Source organism: Nelumbo lutea, chromosome 6 (assembly GCF_056320005.1).
Source record: "Nelumbo lutea isolate HS-2025 chromosome 6, American lotus-T2T, whole genome shotgun sequence".
Taxonomy (NCBI): domain Eukaryota; kingdom Viridiplantae; phylum Streptophyta; class Magnoliopsida; order Proteales; family Nelumbonaceae; genus Nelumbo; species Nelumbo lutea.
In genome coordinates this window covers 18,368,556-18,391,147 of record NC_142689.1, presented here as the reverse complement: position 1 = coordinate 18,391,147, position 22,592 = coordinate 18,368,556, and the positions used below count along the sequence as shown (strand labels likewise).

At 39.8% G+C, this 22,592-nt stretch overlaps 2 protein-coding genes across 2 annotated transcripts in view; one reads left to right on the top strand and one right to left on the bottom strand.

Moving 5' to 3' along the window:
- LOC148847690 (membrane steroid-binding protein 2-like) overlaps positions 1–11,115 on the bottom strand; it is a 20,388-nt gene extending 9,273 nt beyond the window's left edge. The window contains exon 1 of the mRNA XM_088949419.1: positions 10,375–11,115. Within this exon, the coding sequence (XP_088805545.1) occupies positions 10,375–10,679 (305 nt within the window). The 5' untranslated portion in view covers positions 10,680–11,115. The remainder of the gene's footprint in view (positions 1–10,374) is intronic.
- On the top strand, positions 10,909–22,592 carry LOC148847689 (myosin-binding protein 7-like). The gene is made up of 5 exons (XM_088949418.1): positions 10,909–10,999; positions 15,708–15,920; positions 18,149–19,721; positions 19,824–19,876; positions 22,322–22,592. The coding sequence occupies exons 3-5, from the start codon at positions 18,408–18,410 to the stop codon at positions 22,383–22,385; spliced, it is 1,431 nt and encodes a 476-aa protein (XP_088805544.1). The 5' UTR covers positions 10,909–10,999; positions 15,708–15,920; positions 18,149–18,407; the 3' UTR covers positions 22,386–22,592.

Here is a 22,592-nt window from a genome sequence, read left to right as displayed (position 1 = left end):
GGAACTTGAAGATGATTGTACTTGTTTCTCAGCAAATGTCCAATTTGAAAATCAATTTTGATATAAGTTGTATTGTGGGTCTGAATATGGAGAGAGAGAGAGAGGAAGTAAAGGTTAATTAACCTTTCCCATCGATTTAAAAATGTTAACTATAAAGTTGTATTGTGGGTCTGAATATTATTTTTATTCTAAATATAACGATTACTATCAATTTTATAATGTTAATTATAATTAACGTAAATATCCATTCCATAATCAATTATGGGGGCCAAATTGTGAAGTAGCCATATTCAGCATTCAGCATTCAAGTTTCAGCTTAACATTTTTGCATTCAGATATCAGATAAAGCAAAAAAAGTACTGATTTTCAAAGTACTTTTTTCAGAGCTTTTTCACTTGTCAGACATCAGACTTCAGACCAAAAGAATAACACCTTAGACCAATAATAAACTAATTAGGCCCACTAATAGAAAATAAAAGAACTAATAATAATGGCCCAACAAACAACAAGAAAGACTCAAAAACTGTACAGCCCTAACAAACTCAACATTTTCTTGGTTTGAAAGTTCAATCTTCTCCACAAGGCTGCTTTGTTGTGAACCGACAGAAGTATACAACAGATCTTATTTAACTAGCCCAACTCGCAAACTCTAAGCAGGTTGACATTAATAAGGCTTAACCTATTATCCTTTTTATCAGTTACCACAAAAAAGTCGTTTTTATGTGATGACTCCAATTAAAAGCCTTGTGTTCAATTCAGCTACCTGTCCTGTCACATGCCCATCTTTTAAACAATCAATGACTGGTTAGATCTCCTATCCTTTCTTGTTGTTCTTTTTTTATAATTATTACCTTCCTTCCCCATGTGTCCTCTACTTGCTTAACTTGCCACCTACCCTTGCCTAAAATTATCATCTTGCCTTCCATTTTCCCAACTCAACATCTTCTTAAATTAACCAATCCTTCACCTTCCTATCCCCCCATGTTCACCACTCTCCTACCCTTTGTTTGTAAGCCTTCCTCTATTACAACACTGTTTTAAGCACCATCCCTCTTCATGCCCTAAAGAAAGATCAATCCTAACCCTCGATTATGATACTCAACTTGTACAATTCTCTTGCAAAGAAAAGTTGGGACTCCCAAAGGAATCTTGTTAACATTGTTCACTTCAACCAGTAACGTATTGTGTTGTCGTAACTCTGAAGCAATTAGAAGCTGTTTTGGGTTAGTTTCCTAATTGAATTCAGAGCCTGTAAAGAGAGATTTGAGCCCTTAAGCTTTAGTCTATATTCTATAATTAGAGTTGTCGTAATTGAAATTTTAGAATTCAGTTAACGGAATAAAATGTTTATTTCTGAGGGTACTGGTGAGTTTCCGCTCACCTCAGAAACCTCTTCGAGGGAGGCTTGACCTCCTGAAACAGAAGATGGAGAGAAAAGAGAGAAGGTAGGGAAGGAATAAACTGGACTCAGGGAGAAGAAAATTAAGGGAGAATCATTCATTACTTTCATTATATGATGATGGCCTTACATAGCTGGCCTACAGGTGTAATATCAGAGGGAATATCCTCTGATTTCTGGATAACTAACTCTGGCAGATAACATGGGTGGAATATCTTCAGGTGGCAGAGTAACCAACTCTGAGTGTAACTAATTCTGGGGCTCTGCCGCCTGTCTCCTCTGTCTTCTTGTGAATGGCTGATAGGTGGTGGCCTGCTCCACTCCCCTAGTGGGTTCTGGAGGGGGTGTTTGGGTCTCAACAGTTCCTCCCCCCTTAGCACTGACCTTGCCCTCAAGGTCTAGGTTGGGAAACCTCTCATTCAGCCTTAGATAAGGTTCCCATGTGGCCTCTTCTGGAGGCAGTCTGGCCCATTCAACCTTGGCTTCTGGCACAACCTACCCTCCTCGTCGAACCCATCGGAAATCCACAATCTTGACAGGCTCCGTGTAAATGTCCCCTTCATCTGTAAATTAGGGTAAGTTGGGTGAGATAGGGGTATGATTCCCCACAGCTTTCCTGAGAAGTGAGATGTGAAACACTGGGTGTAGCTTCGAGGTAGCAGGGAGGTCCAATCTGTAAGCAACAAGGCCCACTCTCTCTAGCACCTTATAGGGCCCATAATATCTGGGAGCTAGCTTGTGCCAAGCCCGTCTCATCACTGAGACCTTGTGGTAAGGTTGGAGCTTAAGGTAGACAAAATCACCTATCTGAAACTCTAGTGGGCGGTGGTGAGAGTCATAGTAGGCATTCATCTTTTGCTGGGCTTTAGTCAAGTTGGCCTTGAGCAGTCTAAGGATCTCATCTCTTGCCAGTAGGCGAGTCTCTACTTCTGCCATCTTAGCCGACCCAAATTCATAAGGTAATATGGGAGGAGGTTCTCTGCCATATAGAGCCTTGAAGGGTGCCATTCCTACTGCTGATTGATAAGTTGTGTTGTACCAGTATTCTGCCCACGGAAGCCAGTGAGCCCACTGTTTGGGCTTCTCCCCTATGAAGCACCTCAGGTAGGCTTCTAAGCACCGATTAAGAACTTCAGTCTGTCCATCCGTCTAGGGGTGGTAACTTGTGGATGGGTGCAGTTGGGTTCCTTGCAATTGGAAGTATTCCTTCCAGAATGAACTCAGGAAGGCAGTGTCACGGTCCGAGACAATGGATCTTGGTGTCCCATGCAATTTTGCAATGTCCCGTATGAAGATGTCAGCCACCGTTGCTACAGTGTAAGGGTGAGGCAGGGTAGAGAAATGGCTATACTTGGTGAGACGGTCAACTACTACCACGATAACTTCCTTCCTTAAAGAACGGGGAAGTCCGGTGATGAAGTCCATGGAGAGGTCTTCCCATACTTGCTCTGGAATCTTGAGGGGCTGTAGGAGGCCAACTGGAGACTGTGAGGAGTATTTCTGTCATTGACAGGTCTGGCATTCAGATACATAGTGTAACACGTGCTTGCGCATACCTACCCAATGGTAGTGGCTGCTGAGCCTCTTTAGAGTCCTTAGCACTCCTGAATGTCCTCCCAAAGAGGAATCATGAAACAACTTCAATAGTTCAGTTTTGTGGCTGGAATTTGGAGCAATCACGAACCGGCCCTTAAAGAAGAGGTCTGGTCCCACAATTTGGTACCCTGCAACCTGGGAAGGGTTCTGCCTCAATTTTTCCCTAATGTCCTGCAGCTGCGGATCAGTCCTTGCTTCTTGCCTTATGGCTTCAAACAAGGGAAAACTGGGCTGAGAGTAGGTTAGTTGGGCCAGCTCCTCTACCCGTGATAAGGCATCAGCTACCCTGTTGGCGGGCCCAGGTTTATACTCTATTCGGTAGTCGAAGCCCATCAGTTTACTAAGCCACTTTTGCTGCTCCGGGGTGTGCACTCTTTGTTCTGCTATATACTTCAGACTTCGTTGGTCTGACTTTATGATAAATTGGTGTCCTAATAGATATGTACGCCATTTCTAGACTGCCATTACCACTGCCATCATCTCCTTGACATAAGTGGATTGGTTCTGGTGGGCGGTTGATAAGGCCTTGCTGAAGTAAGCAATGGGTTGTCCCTTCTACATCAGGACGGCCCCCACCCCTGCACTTGAGGCATCACACTCAATCTCAAAGGGCTGGGTGAAATCTGGAAGAGTAAGGACTGGAGAGGTCAAAACTGTTGTCTTCAAGTCTTCAAAGGCCCGTTGGGCCTCATCAGCTCAGCTGAAAGAATCCTTCAACAGGCGCGTTAGAGGGGCGGCCATGAGCCCATACCCCTTAATGAAACGCCTATAATACCCGGTAAGCCCAAGGAAACCCCTGAGAGCCTTTACAGTAGTGGGCTTGTGCCATTTTTGGATGGATCTATCTTTTTTGGGTCTTCCATGACCCGCCCTACTGCAACCACATGGCCTAAGTATTGTATTTGTTTTTGTCCAAAAGAACACTTGGTCATTTTGGCATGTAACTGATATTCCCTTAGAGTGGTGAGGGTAAGTCTCAGATGTTCCATATGGGTGCCCCAATCCTTGCTGTAAACCAGAATGTCATCGAAGAATACTAAAACAAATTGCCTTAAGAAAGGCTTGAAAATGCCATTGATAAGGGCTTGGAAGGTGGAGGGGGTGTTTGTGAGCCCCAACGGCATAACCAGAAACTCATAATGGCCATCATGGGTTCGGAAGGCGGTCTTGTGGATGTCGGCCTGGTGAACCCGGATCTGATGATACCCGGATCGCAGGTCCAGTTTGGAGAACACCTGTGCTTCTCCTAACTTGTCCAACAGTTCATCAATGAGGGGTATCGAGAACTTGTCCTTCACTGTAATCTGATTTAGGGCCCAGTAATCTGCACAAAACCGCCAACTACCATCCTTCTTTTTTACTAGGAGTACAGGGGATGAAAATGGGCCGGTGCTGGTTTGTATATGCCCTTTGTTCATTAGCTCTCTTACCACCTTCTCAATTTCTAGCTTCTAGAAATAGGGGTATCTATATGGCCTCACATTGGCCGGTTTAGAATTTGGTAAGAGGGGTATCTAATGGTCATGGGCCCGGGGTGGAGGTAATTGGCTTGGTTCCTTGAACACATCACCAAATTGATCGAGTATCAATCGTAGTGCCTCGTGTTGGGCTTCCATGGGTTGGTCACAGACTTGATTTTTTAAAGTTGGAACTGTGGGCTGCATGCCTAAGTGCATAAATAAGGGCTATCCAGTATCCTTGGAGGCCCGTAACAAGGAAGCTACAGTATCACCTTGGGGACTCGGAGGCTGCACCCCTTGTAGATGGCAAGTCTGACCATCCTGATAAAAGTCCATTGTCATTTTGGCCTAATCACACAGTGTCGATCCTAGGCCACGTAACCAATGAATTCCCAGAATAATATCAGCCCCTAAGAAATCCAATGGGTGGAGATCTACCACGAAATAGTGGCCTTGTATAAGGATCTTTTCCTTCTTGCACACACCATCACATGACATCTGACTTCCATTAGCCACATAGATTGAAAAGAGTGGAGTGAGTTGTATAGACATATCTAGTTGCCTTACTAATCGGCAAGTGATAAAATTCAGGGTAGAGCCACTATCAATCAAGATCATCACAGATCGGCCCACCAACCTTCCTTCTACTCGCATGGACTGAAGAGGGTTGAGGCCCATGAGGGTGTGTAAGGAGATCTCGACTCCAACAGGTTCTGGTTCAATTGAGATCAGTTCACAGTCATCTATGTTTTCTTCCGATTCTTCCTCTGTCTGAAGGAGAAACACTCGCTAGACTCTACACTTATGGCTCGGTCCAAACTTGTCATCACAATTGTAACAGAGGCCCTTCTCGCGTCGGGCCTGCATCTCATCCCACGAGAGGCGCTTGAAGGGCACAATGGGCCTGGGCAAAATGGGCTTCTGAGAATCCCCAACTTGTTTCATGGGTTTCTGTTCGGACCACTGGGGAGCCCTCACATTCGGGTAGGATGGCTTACTGGTCCTGCGCATGCTATCAATCTTCTCTTCTTGCAGGTAAGCCATACCCACCACCGCCATGACTGTCGCTGGTCGAAGAGCTCTCACTTCCAGGCGGATGTCTTCTCTGAGACCTTCCACGAAACACCCTACCAAGGCCTTCTCCGACCATCCATGTACCCTGGTCGCCATTCTTTCGAACTCGAGCTGGTAGTCTGCTACTATCCCGGTCTGTTTTAGTCGAGTGAGGAGTTCATCGTAATCCACAAACGTCGTCGGCCCAAAACGGATGCACAAGGCTTCCGTGAACTTCGCCCAAGTTACCTGAGGATGGGTTTGTCGATACCACTGGAGCCAGAGAATAGCGTCTCCTTCTAGGTGAATGGAAGCGATGGCGACGCGCTGGTGTGCAGGGGTTTCATGATACTCGAAGAATCTCTCTGCTCTGAAAATCCAAGGAATGGGATCTCCACCGGAATAGTTGGGAAAATTGATTTTAGTAACCTTTCTGGCGGGGTAACCCCCAGTTCCCTGGCTACCAGAAACAGAGGTGTCAACCCCTGTTGGATGACTGGGGTTGTTGGGAGGCGAGGTTAGAGATGACCACCTTGAGATCCCTGAGTTCGTTCAGTACCTGGTGGATCCCAATCTCAAGTTGGTCGACTCTATCTTCCATGGTAGAGGATCTTGTCTGCAACATAGCTGGTCTGCAACCTTGCTTTGATACCAACTTGGTGAGTTTCTACTCACCTCAGAAACCTCTTCGAGGGAGGCTTGACCTCCTGAAACAGAAGATGGAGAGAAAAGAGAGAAGGGAGGGAAGGAATAAACTGGACTCAGGGAGAAGAAAATTAAGGGAGAATCATTCATTACTTTCATTATATGATGATGGCCTTATATAGCTGGCCTACAGGTGTAATATCAGAAGGAATATCCTCTGATTTCTAGATAACTAACTCTGGCAAATAACATGGATGGAATATCTTCAGGTGGCAGAGTAACCAACTCTGAGTGTAACTAATTCTGGGGCTCTGCCGCCTGTCTCCTCTGTCTTCTTGTGAATGGCTGATAGGTGGTGGCCTGCTCCACTCCCCTAGTGGGTTCTGGAGGGGGTGTTTGGGTCTCAACAGGTACTTTCTGATAAAGTGTGATCTTCTTTCATGACTTTGTGATGGATAAACTGCAAAGCACCTTAAGCTTTAGCCTATATTCTATAATTAGAGTTGTCATAATTGAAATTTTAGAATTCAGTTAACGGAATAGTGTTTATTTCTGAGGGTACTTTCTGATAAAGTGTGATCTTTCATGACTTTGTGATGGATAAACTGCAAAGCACCTCCTTTTATATTGTCAGGTATCAAAGAAAGTTTGGAATTACCTTTTAAATCTCTTGGATTATAGCTGGGTTGCTCTGAAGAATATTAATGACTTTGTGTGGCAGTGGAATGGTAGAGGTCTTAGCAGTAGAGGTAAGATCTACTGGATTATAGAAATCCATGCTGTCTTATAGGGAATCTGGGAAGAAAGAAACAGCTGAATTTTTGAAAACAAGGCCATGACTGTCAAAGATTTGATCTCTCACATCACCTCTCTTTGTAAACTGTCGACAAAAAATTCTGAAAAGTTTGAAGGAGTTTCAGTAATTGACTTGGAATTTGGAAAGGAATGTAGTAAAATTTCTGCTCTCTTCCCCTAAATTTCCAACCTTGCCCCAAGGTCTCCATCATTTCCAAGATGGATGAATGATACTAAACTTTGATGGTAGCACCTTAGGGAACCTAGGTTTTGCTGGTATTGGGGGGATAATTAGGGGAAATGATGGCTGATTTGCTGGGCTTTCAATGGCCCAATAAGGATTTCTGTCTCCACTGAGGCTTAGATGCTAGCTGCTTTAACTGGGATCTGTAGCTAGAGATCTGGGTATCTCAAGCCTAAACATTGAAAGTGATTCAGAGAACACAATCAGATGGTTAAGAGAAAAAGACAATGGACCTTGGCAGCTGGATCATTATTTAACAGAGGCAAGAGACATCCTGAACTTGATGAATGTAAAACTAGTCTGGAGTACACAGGGATAATTTGTTTAGCGAAAGATCTTTGCTCTTATCATCTTTAGTGTGCTTTCTGCTGTACATTTCCTCATGTACTTGCTTCTTTTTTAATGAAATTATGGTTACTCTTCTTCAAAAAGTGTGATCTTCTTTCTCTCTCTTTATCTCTACATATGCAATGTTTCTTTTTTTTTTATCAATAATATGCAATGTTTCTTCTCTTTTTCTTCTTTATTCAGATCTATCTCACTCATAATTCAGATCTTTAATTTCCCTCTTCTTCCTACCACATAAAGATAATAGGACTTTCTTCTTCTATCCTACATCACCAAGGAATCTTACATGTGCCACATTAGTATGAAGCTCAAAAGAAATCTGAGTTCCTCTCCCCACTCTCTGTTCGTGGAAAACATCTCATCCCAAAACATCTTGCCACGTGTGCAAAATAAGCCCAATTTTAGTTAACTTTTATACTAAAGGCTAAACCTTTGAATGGTTAACATTACCAGTACAAGGTGGGCCATATGACTAATATGGACACCAGGATTGAACAAGCTACCAATCTAGTGAGTCCCCTCTCTAATGGTTGGGATGGAGTAGCCACAAGATCCCTCCATGTAGGTATGAGCTTACAGCCAACACAGTCCCAATCATAAAAATGAAAGCTTAGGTATGGGCTTGGGCCCAGTCCGGGGTCAAGCCAACCCTTGCAGGCCTGAACCCAACTCAAACTAAACTGAACACTTTCAGGCTTGTGTTAGACTATGCATAGGTTGGATAGGTCTGTCAATCATGCTCATACAATTAGTTTTGTGTTGGAGGGCATGACTTGGATTACTATTTTGCATCTGCAGACATGTAATATCAAAGAATAAACACTAGAAATTCTACCTTGACAGCTTGAGTCCAATAACCACACTATTGAGTCACAACATCAAATACACCAACATTGTATCTTAGCCATAGCAAAAGGATTAAAACAAACCTTTTCAAAGAATAGATACTTGAGTAGGATTTAGAAGCTTTCCTGAAGTGTACAAAAGGAAAAAATTACTTCCAATGCTTTCCATAGATGAGGTTGCATTTGCATCATTTGAACTATTAATTTTATAGCAGCCCAGGACAATTTCCAAGGACTGTATTTTACCTCTAGCAGTGTGGAGAGAAAAAAAATTGCTTTGTCACAAAATCTTAGTCCAAGCTGAAGTTTGTATTCGGTCATTACATAGGAGATAAGAAATAACTGATCACTGTAGCAAAGAACCCTAGATCCTGCTGCAGGGCCTAGGGTTACTACATATTTAGCATAAAGATGTAAGCGATATTTAGGGCTGGAGTTTCATGCAAAGAAAAAAGAGAATCAAAAAGGCTATTAGCCTATTATCAATGTTAGTCCCAGCTACCCAAGGTCTTGGGAGGGGTGCACTGGATGCAGACATATCATTCAGCATTACCTTGGAAAAAATGACCACTCTCAGACTCAAAAACCTGCGATACCCAAGTTTCAAAAACCAAGCAAAGAAAACCAGTGTTAGCATGGTCCACTAACAAGTTTTGAGAAAATAGGTGGGTAGGCCATCTCCCCTGGCATAGAAACTCAAACAGCAAAAGCACATTAAGACTCCACTATGCAAGTGACTATATTACTCCAGACTACAGATGCTAGTTCACACAGGTGCAATAGATTACTCCTAGAGAAACTTAAGGACCAAATCAAGGCAATTGCCCCAACTCAACAAGACCAAGCTAGACACCCTGACAGAAACTACACCATTGCTTTGGCAGTACACTGGTCATGGAAATATCCTTCATTTCTTTTCCTTTTCATCCTTCACTTACCTTGCTCCCCTAAAATTCAGCCTTTTTTTAGATAAGTATGATCACCTAAATACTTGGTTAGCCCATAAAATACTTGGTGTCTGGCCTCCCAGGCAAAATTAGCCACTAAGTTAAATGGTGAATGTAGGCATAGGCTTAAGAGATGGCTAAGTACATCTTAAGTGTAAATAGTACAAGGTTGCTTTGGAGGCTTGGTAATACGCCAACGATTGTATGAGAGAAATATGAACCTTCAAGGTCCCGTGGGAGTCATTAACACTTTTCAGGTGTGGGAGATGCGTATGGTCAGAAGACCAATTGTGGTTAGCCTGATTCTGGCTACCTATAAGCTGTAGAGCAGCGTGACCATCTGTTACTACGATAACATGGTTGTGAGTCTTATGACATTAGGCATCATGGAAGCATCTTACCTTAATGTGTTAAAAAGCATTTCTATCACACAATCCTCCTGACGACACATAGGTGTCAATCCAAGCAGGTAAAGTTGAGAATTAACAGATTGTAACTTATGATAACTTCCAAACTACCATATGGAAGATGGATTCAACCAATCACGCGCAGTCTGACCCTTCCTGCTCGATGGGTTTGTAGAGACCTTAATCCAATGACATTGAGAAGGAAGACAAAAGAGATGTTTAAAGGCAAATAACAATAACTCTCAATGATCACATGGTTCAACCCTCTTCATAAGGCAATGCATAACTACTAGTCATAATTCTCCAAAGAAATGAAAACTGCAAAACCCATTATTTGCCGAGATCCTACAACATCCCTAAAAACGATTAGGCTCAGATTGGGAAGAGTACAAATACAAAAATACAAATATGTACAGCACAAATGAATACAAAGTTTTGCACTCTATATATTTGTATTTGTATTCCTCCCAAACTGAGCTTTACGAATCCAATTTCACCATAAAAAGAAAAGTAAACTCAAAACCTAATTATTATCAACTAAGAACGAAAAGCCAACAAAAATCATTAACAAAAAAGCACTGTTAGAGAAGAGTACAAGCAAAATTCGAAGAAATCGAGAAACAAACAGCCCGCACCTGGACATAGTAACATCGTATATTTGTCCTTTAATAGCCATCAATAAAGGTTTCGTCGAATCCAAACCGTTATATGCCATCAATTCCTCCTCCGTCATGTCACCCAACTCAACCGGATTGGGGGCCGGGAAACTTGCTACTGGATTTAAATTCTTCTCATGTTTCTTCAACTCTTCCGGGTCGACGAACATTCCACAGACCAGTAGATAAACTGCAACCATCATAGCAAGTATCGTGAAGAACTCCGCAGGAGAGAGACCCGTGTACGCTGGAATTTTGTCCATTAAAGATGTGTAGAAAGCCATAGTGGTTGCCCAGAGAGAGAGAGAGAGAGAGAAAGAGAGAGAGAGAGAGGAGAGGAAAGATGTTACAGAGTCTAAACTCTGAAATGAGGTGGGTGAAGGAGGTAGTTGGTGCTTGGTAGGTATCTACCAAATTGAAAGTGTGCAAGGTGCAGGAAAGATGTTACAGAGTCTTTCTTCCTTTGGTTTTTTTTTTTTTTTCTTTCTTTACTTTTCCTCCCGATTCAAGAATGTGCTGTGCACAATCAAACCCAAGTTCAACTTTCCAACTAGAAAGCTACAAGAGTGCAACTACGGTGGAGCCAGCTGACCTAGCTTACTTGGTAATGTTAAGAATCTCGCTACCCTTATGAATCTCTTTTCAAGACCCAGCCCTTGTCTTCCCCAACCACTTACAGCTCCATAGTCATGCATTTACATACTTTATTTTCAAGGTTATATATCACATGCTTATGGCACCTACACATTATATATGCATATAGTTCATGACTCATATGCATGATTACATACTTCATAAGCACAAGTTCATATATTCTTGATTAACAACTTGACATATTTAAGTTAACATACTTACATAATTCAATGCCTTTGCTTGTAACCAAGGTTCTAAATATTGATATGGGCCGATATATTGGGTGTATCAGCCTGTATTGATATTTTTTTTTTAATGTTTCACTTATCTTTTTTTCGAAATTGGTTTAGAGGGGCCAGTTTAAGGCTTGGCTACCCTCTGAACCAATGACTGATCCAATACAATCCTTATAGGGGCATATCGGAAAACCACTGGCACGATATATATTGGCCGATACAGGTTAATATGTGGATACTTTGAACCTTTCTTATAACAACAAGTTTGAACGCAAAAGCTCATGTATCCACATTTCATATGACAATAATTTGTACCCTACAGGTGCACAATTTAATTGCTCAGTTTTTGTGATTCAACCTCATTACTAATCATAGCATGCAGTTTTGCACACTCCCCAATCCCCATAAAAGGCATTTGATATATTTGGCCCTATATCACTCAATCCTACCACTTATCCAGTACTAGGGGCTGATTTGCTTAAAAAAAATGGGGTTGCGGGGGGGGAGCTTAAAATTTTTTGAAAATTCAAGGTTTAATTTTGCTTAATATCTCTATAAATCTTGGGAGATAATTTTGCTTAAATTTTCAGAAAATTTGGGGTCTTGACCTCGCTTAAATTCAGACACTAATCACTTGTAATAATTCTTCAAAATTTTTGAGGTTAATCACTTGTAAAATTCCTCGGAAATTTGGTGACTAATAGTTATTAAAGTAAGAGCACCATCTCAAAGGCAATTAAGTGTAAATACGTACAAAGTCCAAACATCATACTCCAAACAATATAAAAGCACATGTTTGATGTTTCACCCTGCGCGGCTTATAAGCCCGTAAAACAAATTCATGGTGTTCTTGTATCAAAAATCTACAAACCATAGATAACAAAATTATGCTTAACTTCGCTAGAAGAAACCAAAGTTAAGTAGGGGCTAATGTAAGAGGATAGAATTGCACAAGTACATAGATCTGGCTAACTCGGGCTAAACCCAAGGTTCGAGTAATGAGCATGTGTTTTAATCAAATGCTAAAATATTCTAGAAGAACAAAGCATTTAGATTAGGTCATTAGTATTCTAGAAGGATAATTAAACATGAGCACTAAATAAGAAAGGGAACATTCCATAATAATTAAAAGTGGAAAAGAGTAAGATAAGAAATTTCTGGAATATAGACCCAAAAGCTCCATAAATAAGAAACCCACACCCAGTTTTGGGGACTTTTCTAGCCCAAACTCACATGAAAATCCATTACCTCTCTCTCCCTTCTTCCCTCTCCTCTCCTCACCTTGCCCTTTCCTTTGCAACCAATAGCTATTTTCTCCCCTCTTGTCGGAATTCTATCTCTAGCAAACTATAATTGTTTGATCCCTCACCATAAGGTATTTAAGGAGCCATTCTTTCCAACTAGACTTTCAGGGTGTAGATCACTATCACCACCACCTTACACGAAAAGAAGTAACCAAACCCTACTAGATATGGTTCAGTTACTCTTTGTCCATTCAAATCTGTTTGTTTCCTTTTAGGGATACACACTTGAAACTATGATTTATGTGTTAAACCGAGTCTCAACCAAGTTAATTAGCATTAAATACTTAAAGGTATGAGGTTGTCTAGCACATGTAAAAAAAATGTGCTAATAAACTAAAATTCCAAATTAGCAAATGCTTATTTATAACCTACCGCAACGATTAAATATGATACATATCTCTATTTGCCTGAGAATTCAAACCTCCTACCTAATATGATTATGATCAAGAAACACTCTTGGTGGAAACCAAAGATAGTGATAAAGATCCTCTAATTTATATGAAAGTTATGTTAGACATAAATTCCATGAAATGGGTAGATGCCATGAAAGTTGAGATAGAGTCAATGAAAACCAACAAAATTTGAACACTTGTTTGTCCACACCTTAGAGTTAAAACAATTTGTTACAATGGATCTTCAAGAGGAAGAAGAGCCTTGGTGGAAAAGACAAGACTTATAAAACTCATCTTATGGCGAAATGTTACACTTAAAAATAAGAAACAATTATGAGAAAATCTTCTTGTCCATGGCCATGTTAAAATCAATTAGAATCTTGTTAGCAATATTTATACACTATGATTATGAGATTTGGCAAATGAATGTCAAAATAGCATTCCTAAATGAGATCTTACAAAAAACATTTACATGCAACAACCACAATGATTTATTGTTAAAGATCAAGAACACATTGTGTGCAAGCTAAATAGGTCAATATATGGGTTAAAGCAAGCAAATTTCAAAAGTTACAATATTTGGTTTAACTCAACAATAAAAACAGTTTGACCTTAACCAAAATTTGAATGAACCCTATGTTTACATATAAGGTAATGAGAGATAAGGTTATACTTCTAGTACAAAGTTTTGATGACATCCTATTTATTGGGAGTGAAACAAGGATGTTATCCTCAATGAAGGTATGACTTTTATAACACTTTTCCCAAAAAGATCTTTGAGAAGCTTCCTACATTTTATCTTAGGACTTTGACTTTATAGAGATAGATTGAAAAATGGTCCTAGCCTCCTAAGATTATCATAATCTATTTACATAAATAAGATTGTGAAGAGGTTCAACATACAAGCAAAGTTCAAAGTATTGACACGTATCAACCCGTATTAGCCAATACGTATAATTTCAGGACCCCTCCAATACGCCCCTACAATGGGTGTATTTGAGGTCTGGCCGGTTCAGGAGACCTAACCCCCCCCCCCCCTGAAATGGTTGTGAAAAAAATTAAAAAAAGCAACCAAAATGTGTATCGATCCGCTCGATACGCCGGTAGGGGCATATCTCTCTAAGAGTATGTCACCAAAGACTCCTAAGGAGATCAAAGACTTGAAGAAGATCCCTAATGCCTTGTCATAGGGAGTCTCATGTATGCTATATTGTGCACTCGACTTAACATCGTACAAACAATCAATGTAGTAAGTAGATATCAATCCATCCTAAGATAGGCATTGGACTGCCATGAAGAACATGTTTAAATACCTAAGAAGAATTAAACCAATGAAAGGAAGGTGGTGAATCCCCTATAGAGATTGAAGATTGTGCTTGATGAGTGTCGTCATCGATGTTACCTCATGGATTGTGGAGTCAGTTATCATCATGCTTTCTCTGAAGCCAATCAAGAAGCTAATTAGTTGATGCATACCGCCTTCAATGAGTCTTTAGTGAGTGTTTCTATGTTGCTTTGGACTCTTGCTTTTATTTGTTTTTGTGATGTTTGGTCATGCTACCCTCACCTTGTGTAGCACAATTTCTGGTTTTACCAGGCATAAGAGTTGTTTTCATCAAATGGTCAATCACTTGTTCTAAATCAATAAAAAAAGAAATTAATTAGAAGTTGAATTAGACCTACCGAATGTTTCCTCAATGGGTGTTTAGTATCGTGGTGAGGTTGGTGATATGATTGAAGATGAAATAGACACACCATGCTCCATGCATAGTGTGTTCAATTCATTTCATCCTAAACCGGGTTTGGTATAGATGAATGCTGATTAGGCATTGTAGATTTTTTTTTTTTTACTTGAATCAAATCTATAACCTGCCATGTAATAAGCCAAGTGAGTGCCATGTCATTTGAAATACAACTCCAACAAGAAACATTTAGGGTAAATTGTTGAAACCTCTCCTGAAGTTTGATAATTGCAATCACCTCCCCCAAACTTTGTGACATAGTTGCAAGTAGACCCCTTTTGTTAAAATCCTCTAAAAAATGTATAAAAATGTCTAAAATACCCATATAGTTACTTTTCACTAAGATGTTTATTTTTCAAATTTTCTCTTCATATGAATTGCTAGTCCATACCCTTTTAATCTATTTTTTGAAATTGATTTATTTTTCAAATTTTCCCTTTGTATCAATTGTTCAAAGGTAAAATTGCAACTTCAAATTCTCTTTCTTATTGTTATTGTTTTTCTATGGAAACCAGTCTCAATAGGAATTGCATGGGTATTTTGGACATTTTTGTACCTCTTGTTAGTAGATTCTAACAATGGGGTCTACTTATAACTAGTCAGAAAGTTCAAAGAGGTGATTGCAATGACCAAACTTCAGGGGAAGTTTCAGCAATGGCTAGAAACTTTAAAAGAGATTTCAGCAATTTACCCAAAACATTTATCTGATGTTTTAGTTAGTTGTGTTTTATTGTGTTGTGAAGGCGGCCGTTGCGACAACTTTAATCCCTCGTTTCCTTTTAAATCTCTTTTAACTTATTTTGATTATGTCTATTTTAAAAAGGGTGTAAATTAGAGGGATTGGATTAGTTTAGTGCCAGCCTAAGGCCAACCCTGAAAAATAGACATCAAGCTAATGTCAAAATCCAAATCCGTAAATCCAAACCCAACCAAATTTATATTTAACGACGTGCATTGCATGGCTTTACTTGCTGATTATCATTGTTTTCTCCTTTGGTGTTGTAGAGCAGGGAAAGAGAAGTTGAACCAACTTCAATCGTATTGAAAATGAATAGAGTCGTCATCTGTTAAAAGGAACTTCCAAGCAAAACCCCTTTGTTGTCCTTTATTTCACTCTCCTACCATGAACTGCCATTTGAACTTCGAGATTATCATTTCTCTGTGTTTCTCTATATGAGATTGCTAAGCGCTAGATTGCAGTCTCCGTTTCACTCTTAGGTATGTATTCATTAAGTTACTTGTTTTTTGTTGTTAGGTTTTTATTATTCCTAATTGTCATTGTTTGCATTGTATGAGTTTGCGATTATGAAGTCCATATGCAGAATGAGTTTGATATTTTATTTTTAAAACATATGAAGTCCATATGCAGAATGGTTTTGTGAATTCCAGATCATAGCTGCCCCCCTGGACCTCCTAATTCATACCCTCTCCAAAACCTGTATTAAGTTGGATTTTCAAAATCCAAACCCTTTTCACATATGAAAATGCAAAACCCTCCCTTACAGCCTTACCCTGTTCACCCCGCATTTGAGGATGAGGCTGGGTGGAATTGGCAAATTGGGTTAAACCTGCATATAAATTTCTATTATTTCTTCTTATATATAAGTAATAAGTAAGTAAAATAGCATGAACAAACACCAAAATTTTCAATTACTTGATTAAACATATAAAAAAAAGCACATTAAATATCTATTATCCTTCACATAAATTTCAAAATATTTTTACATAAGCTCATATGTTTTTCATATGCAAGTTGGGAAGGGTTGGGTATAGACTAATATCAGTACTTTACCCATACGTACCCATACGGATTGAAAAAAACCCTCCCTAAAACCCATTCCTAACCGAAAATCTGTTTTTTAAGGGAAAAATCCTCCCTTTGGAACGGCTAGGAGCCAATACCATTAGGTGGGGTAGAAATTGCCATATTCAGTGAGATGATTTCATCAAGATTTTTACCATTGGTGTTATGAATAGTCTGAAATTGTCTAATTACATAAATACCAATGGCAATAAAAGTGAAATTATTTGGGGTATTCGTGGAGTGGAATCCTCCCTAAGTTTGTTCACGTTTGATTGAAAAAATGAAGTGAACTTGTACGTTTAAGTGTCAATGAGTAATTGATATGTTCTCAACACTTCCAAACGCATGCAAACGTGTGTGGTAATCCTAATGGTAGATTGAGACTTTCCTAATTTGATATTTTCTCTCTCTCTCTCTCTCTTTCTTAATTTGCAAACATTTTAAAGAATCTACCATTTAGAGCTAAGTTTTCTTTATAATCACTTATCTGTTACAAAATTTTTCTCTAATCTAATTTGTGTATTTACCTTGAACTCTGATTCCTTTGGTTTATACTTCATACCACTGCTCATAAGTTGCCTTGCTTATTCCTACCGCATTAGACCATCTCTCGGCTATATGATGTTTCCATTATTGCAAATAACCCACTTCCCTCTAGGGCTGTTATGTAAGTAGGTACTGAGGAACATGTGTTTCTTGGTTGGGCAGAATCTTATTTCAATATTCTCATTAGGACATCAAATGATCTCTTCTTTCTTGTTATTGGTTCCATTTTTTTTTTTTTTTATGGAGGTGCTTATTGCACAAGGTCCATGTTAGTGGAAACTCCACTTGCTCCCAATTTATTTCGGGGAATCATAGTGTGGTTTCTCATGCTTGTTTGAAACAATGCATTCAGATTATATGTATAGATGGTATTTATAAATTATAACCTTACAGTACTAACTCCCGATCTGTTACCCACAAACAATTCTCACATTCCTGTCCATATAACCCCATCGCCGTATATTGGAAACATCTTCCCATAAATGATAAGAGAGATATTCCAAATGTGTAACTATTATATCAAGTGGGTAAGGATGTGGGAATAGCTTGTAGGTTTTCCAAATGGGGTGGATTTTCTTGATCTTAAATGGGGACAGGGAAAACGGGGCGGGGATGGGGTTTGCATATAATTTCTTGAATTGGTAACTATCCTTAAATTTAATTTTAATTTTAAAATATCTCAAAAATTTCTCCAAATTCTTAAAATTTTAGGTCCCAAAATTCCATTTCTAAAATACCTCAAAATTTCCATAATTCAATTCTTAAAAAACCCTCATAATCCTATTTATAAAATATTCACAAACTAGATTTACCGTGGGGCAGAGAAAATCTGGTGATTCCAAGTCCCCGATGGGGAATGGGTGCCCTACCCCATTAACGTTCCTACTAACACTCTTGGAAAACACCATTCTTGCAAATTCCCTCTATGACATAAGTAAGAAAATAGTGGGACAATGTTCAGGCTTGATTGTTTGCAGGTCTAGAGGTCGAACATAAGTCAGTTCTCTTGCTTCCTCCCTTCTTTTTAGTAAATATTTCTCTTCTTTTGATCACAATGATGCATTGCATCAAGATTTTGTCTTTGTTTCGGTTTCAGGTATACTGTTAAGCTCAAAAAGAGATTTACTATTTGCAATTGTATTGGGAGGTGGATGTTCGTGGAGCTTTGTCTTTGACTACTGATCTAAAAGAAGAGTTGTTATTGAGTTTGAGGAAGAGAAACGCTCAAAGCATCTGTAATTGTTTACTGAGGAGTTCAACTGAACCCCTAGAGAAGGTTTTATTTGTTTCTGGTTACTTTCTAGGTTTGGTGGTCATTGGGTTGAGATAGGCTTGAATTGGATACTTGAAAGCTTATGGATTCCAAAGTCATATCACCTTCAACAGATTTGCTTCAATGCTGTAAATGTAGCTGTAGGTGCACATTGATCCACAGCAGTTGGCACCACTTGGTGAAAAGGAAGTCTGAAGAGCCTGAAGCTAGTAGCCAAAATGCTCCAACAGACTACTCTATATTTCGAATTGAATTGGAGAATGAATGCATGGCCTTACGAGAGGCACTGAGCAGACAACAACAAACAATACAGGATTTGTACTCTGAGCTGGAAGCAGAGAGAAATGCTGCAGCTTCAGCTGCAAAAGAGGTCATGTCAATGATATTGAAGTTGCAGAGGGAAAAGGCCGAAGCCCAGATGGATGCGCGGCAATTCAAACGGTTTGCTGAGGAGAAAATGGCTCACGATCAACAGAAGCTTCTCACATTAGAAGACTTGTTTTATAAGAGTGAGCAAGCCACCCAATTCCTTACATATCTGGTCCAGGCGTACAGACACAGGATGTTGAGTTATGGGCTTTCTGAAGCTGAGATAGAAGGTGAGAAGGGTAGATACCCAATTCATCTGAACAGCAGGGTTGAGAACCTTGAAACCCAATTCAAATTCTCTTCATATGGTTTTGGTGAAACTCTTGGTGCCCGGGAATTGCAGAATTTGGAGGACAGAATCTGCGAATTGGAGAGAAATCTTAGCTGCAATAAGATGGATGGGGAATTTAATAACAAGGTAGTAGTAGGTAAATCTCCCAAGTGGCTGAGGCATGCCCTGAAGCTCTCCAGGGAGACCTCATCTTCATCCTTTGGTTTGGTAAAGGGAACAGGACAGGATAGTTCTATGGAAATGATGTACCATGCTTACAGTTTTAAGAAGACCCAATATTTCTCACAACCAGATGATTACTCTAATTTGAGGAAGATTGATAATGTACCAGACCTTGGAGATGGCATGAGCGACAGACTGTATACCGTTGATTCTGTTCATCCCATTGATTCTATTCATCATGAAGCCTCTTATAATGATGATCCAAAGCCCAGAGCTACAATTGGGGCCTGTGAGGATTATTGTAACACTCCAAGGGAATCCTTTTTTAATCAAGTTAACATTGGGGATCCTGACATCAAGAAACTCGACACAAGGCATCAAGCACTTGAGGCAGATATAGAATCGATGAAGCAGACAATTAATTCCATGCTTATGGATAAATCACAGTTGATATTACTAGGTAAAATAGCTGATCAACATATGTGTAAAGAAATACCACCAGAAGGGAGGATGCTTGTACCTGTGAAGAGGCCATCTCTCATTGATAGCCTTCCCTTCATGTCAGTATTGAAGGTAATTTCTGGCCTATTTGTTGATTCTCAGTTCTACTTTTTCACTAAACTACTATTATCATGCTTTTTTCCACGGCTCATCCATGCATTTTCCAAATGGCAGTGCGTTCAATGGGTTGTGCCCATTTTCTGGAGAAAGAAAGCACATCGAAGCATGTAAGCATAATATCATTTTGTTATAGATGAATCCTTTATATCCTTGATACCATGGCAAAACATGGATCCACAGATGAGCCATAACCCAAAGTTGTACGAATACAAAGACTGTAACTGATTGATCAAGATCCAAAACTTGGGGCAGTAATGAAAAGATACAGTTAGGCCATGAAAATGTAAATTCATGAATGGGTAAGGATCATACATGTGGCTCTGTTTCCAGGTTATGTAACAAGGTAAACTGACATGAGTTGGTCTCAAGCACTGGTATGATTTACTGACCTTGTGAATTGACGACCTCAGACAGATTAATAATCAGCTTAGTCTTGGCATATGCCATCAGACACATAAACCAAGAAGTGTCTGGCAGGACCGACTCTCAGAAAACTGGGGTGGTTGGTGGATCACCAATTGATCATCACTCTGGGTAGGGGTGCAAGTCGGGCAGGTTGGTTTGGGCTTAGAATAAACCCGGGCCTGACCCTATCACCTATAAGTAGGGACCAAGCCCAAAGTAAAAACCGAATGATCAGGCCCGAGCCCAACCCGAGCTTAAATTTAACACACTCGGGTTGAGCTCGGGCTAGAGCCGAACTCGGGATGGGTTGGGCCCGCCCAAGTTTCACCCCTAATTTAAAAGACTAGGCTATGGGCTTAAGCCCATTCTATGACCCAAAATCCAATCAAAGCCTAAAAAATAAAAAAGGCTTAAGATTTTTTGCCCTAGTCCATCTGAAGGATAAATATCAAAGCCCATCCTAGCAGCCTGTAGCCTGTATAAAATTTTGGACTGGATATGTGATGGCCAGGATTTTTTTTTTTGGTACTAGAGGGATAGGATTGGGTCTGCCCAAATTCCAGTACAAGAAATGATTATCCAAATTGCTAATTTTTCCGCATGTCAACTCGGTCAAAGAATTCTTAAAGTTCGGGTTTTGATTTTTTGTAAAAGCTTTAGTATAAATCTATAGATATGATTTGTTTTTGAACAAATATGATTTGTTTCCGTTCTAGTATACTCCAAATCGTTGTATTGATTATTAGCCTCTCTCTCTCTCTCTCTCTCACAGTGGGTTGGGATTTGGGAAATGCCATAAAATGATAAGACAAAACTATCCAATAAATATTAAATAACTAAATAAAAAATAAAGAAGACAAATTAAAAAGTGAATTGATGCAGCATTCTATCTTTTCTAATATTTTATTCATTGCATTATTTTATAATAGAAACTAGAAAGATGAAAGACAAAGGGTGAAAACTAAAAAGTAAAACCAGGAAATTTAATCCATAAACAATAAAAAAGAATAAAGGAAAAGTAGGAGGTAACGTGGTTTAATATCAATAAAAGTAATACATTTAAAAAATTTTCAAAAATATGTTAACTTTTTAAAAATAATATCAATAAAGGGCAAAAACACTGTTCATCTTCTTCTTCTTGCCATTTGTTCACCAGAGCCGCCGCTTGCCATCGCCTCCACCCACCTCTGCCTCCAGCAACATTGCCGGAGGTGGCCAGAGGTAGAGGTGGCAGTGGCGGCAGAACCGGTGGTTTCGCTATCCAACGCCGCCACCTCTCCCTCCGACCACCTTCGACAACGTTGTCGAAGGCGGAGACAGAGGTGGGCGGAGGTAGCGGCATGCAGCATTGGACGACAGTGGCAAGTGGTGGCGAGCGGTGGCGGACGGTGGCTCTAGTGAACAAATGGCAAGAAGAAGATGAAAACGATGTTTTTGCCCTTTATTGATATTATTTTTAAAAAGTTAACCTATTTTTGAAAATTTTTTGAATATATTACTTTTATTGATATTAAACCACAAAAGTTGCCCTTATATGCTATTACCCCTATTAAAAACCATACCTAGCTCTAACTTGCGCTATTTTCAATTGTCACTCAGCAGAAAACCAGAAGAATCACACTTTAGTCTTTTACAAAGGACTTGAATGAACACTCTAATAGGTCAGGTATTGAGCATTGACTAATTTAAAGGTAAGAGAGAGGGATCGAGTATTGAAAGGCATTCACAATTTCACACTTTCAGTCTTTCAACTCTTTCCCACCATTTTGCTTTTTCAATCTCAACTCTCAAACATATTTTTTAGGGTTACTCTAAGGGCCTTACTGCCTTAGACATCGGGTTGGGCTCAGGTTTCTTGCGCTTGGGTAGATGTCAGTTCGGGTTCGGTCCAGGCTCGGGTTTGCCAATGGTCTAGCCTGAGCCCAATCCAAAATTTAAAAAAAAAAACCCCGATTTTATAGGCCCGGGCCTGGCCCAAGGACCAAAAAACTAAGCCCAATCCATGTAAGTTTTCGGTTTAGGCTGGTCCAGGCTTGGGTTGGGCCCGCCCAAGTTACACCCCTACTCTGGGCCAATGTAGAGGTGTTTAATTTATATTGCATTCATAGCGCTTAATTGTTGTCTTGTTTTCCTTAATTTTTGTATAGGTATACGTTTGGGCTATCAAGGAATAATTTGAGCTTACTATTGCTTTTATGCAAAGTCCTCTAGATGAGGCAATGGAGGCCTCTTTCAAGGGCATGAGTGTTGAATAAGGATCTTAAGTGTTTGTAAAATCTATGCTAGTCTGTGCTGACACAGAGACATTGATTATAATAATACATTTAGGATTCCTTTGGTTTGTAGTCGGAATCAGAATTGGAATATGGGTCCTACATGCTTTTGTATGTATTTAGTATAGCTTTCTTTTATTTACTT

What these genes read in the sequence shown, in the direction of transcription:
- LOC148847689 (XM_088949418.1), top strand. Translation starts at nt 18,408, where the DNA reads ATGGATTCCAAAGTCATATCACCTTCAACAGATTTGCTTCAATGCTGT. An exon ending in CCTTCATGTCAGTATTGAAG is followed by an intron (nt 19,722 to 19,823) that starts GTAATTTCTGGC and finishes TCCAAATGGCAG; the next exon opens with TGCGTTCAATGGGTTGTGCC. An exon ending in AAGAAAGCACATCGAAGCAT is followed by an intron (nt 19,877 to 22,321) that starts GTAAGCATAATA and finishes ATTTTTGTATAG; the next exon opens with GTATACGTTTGGGCTATCAA.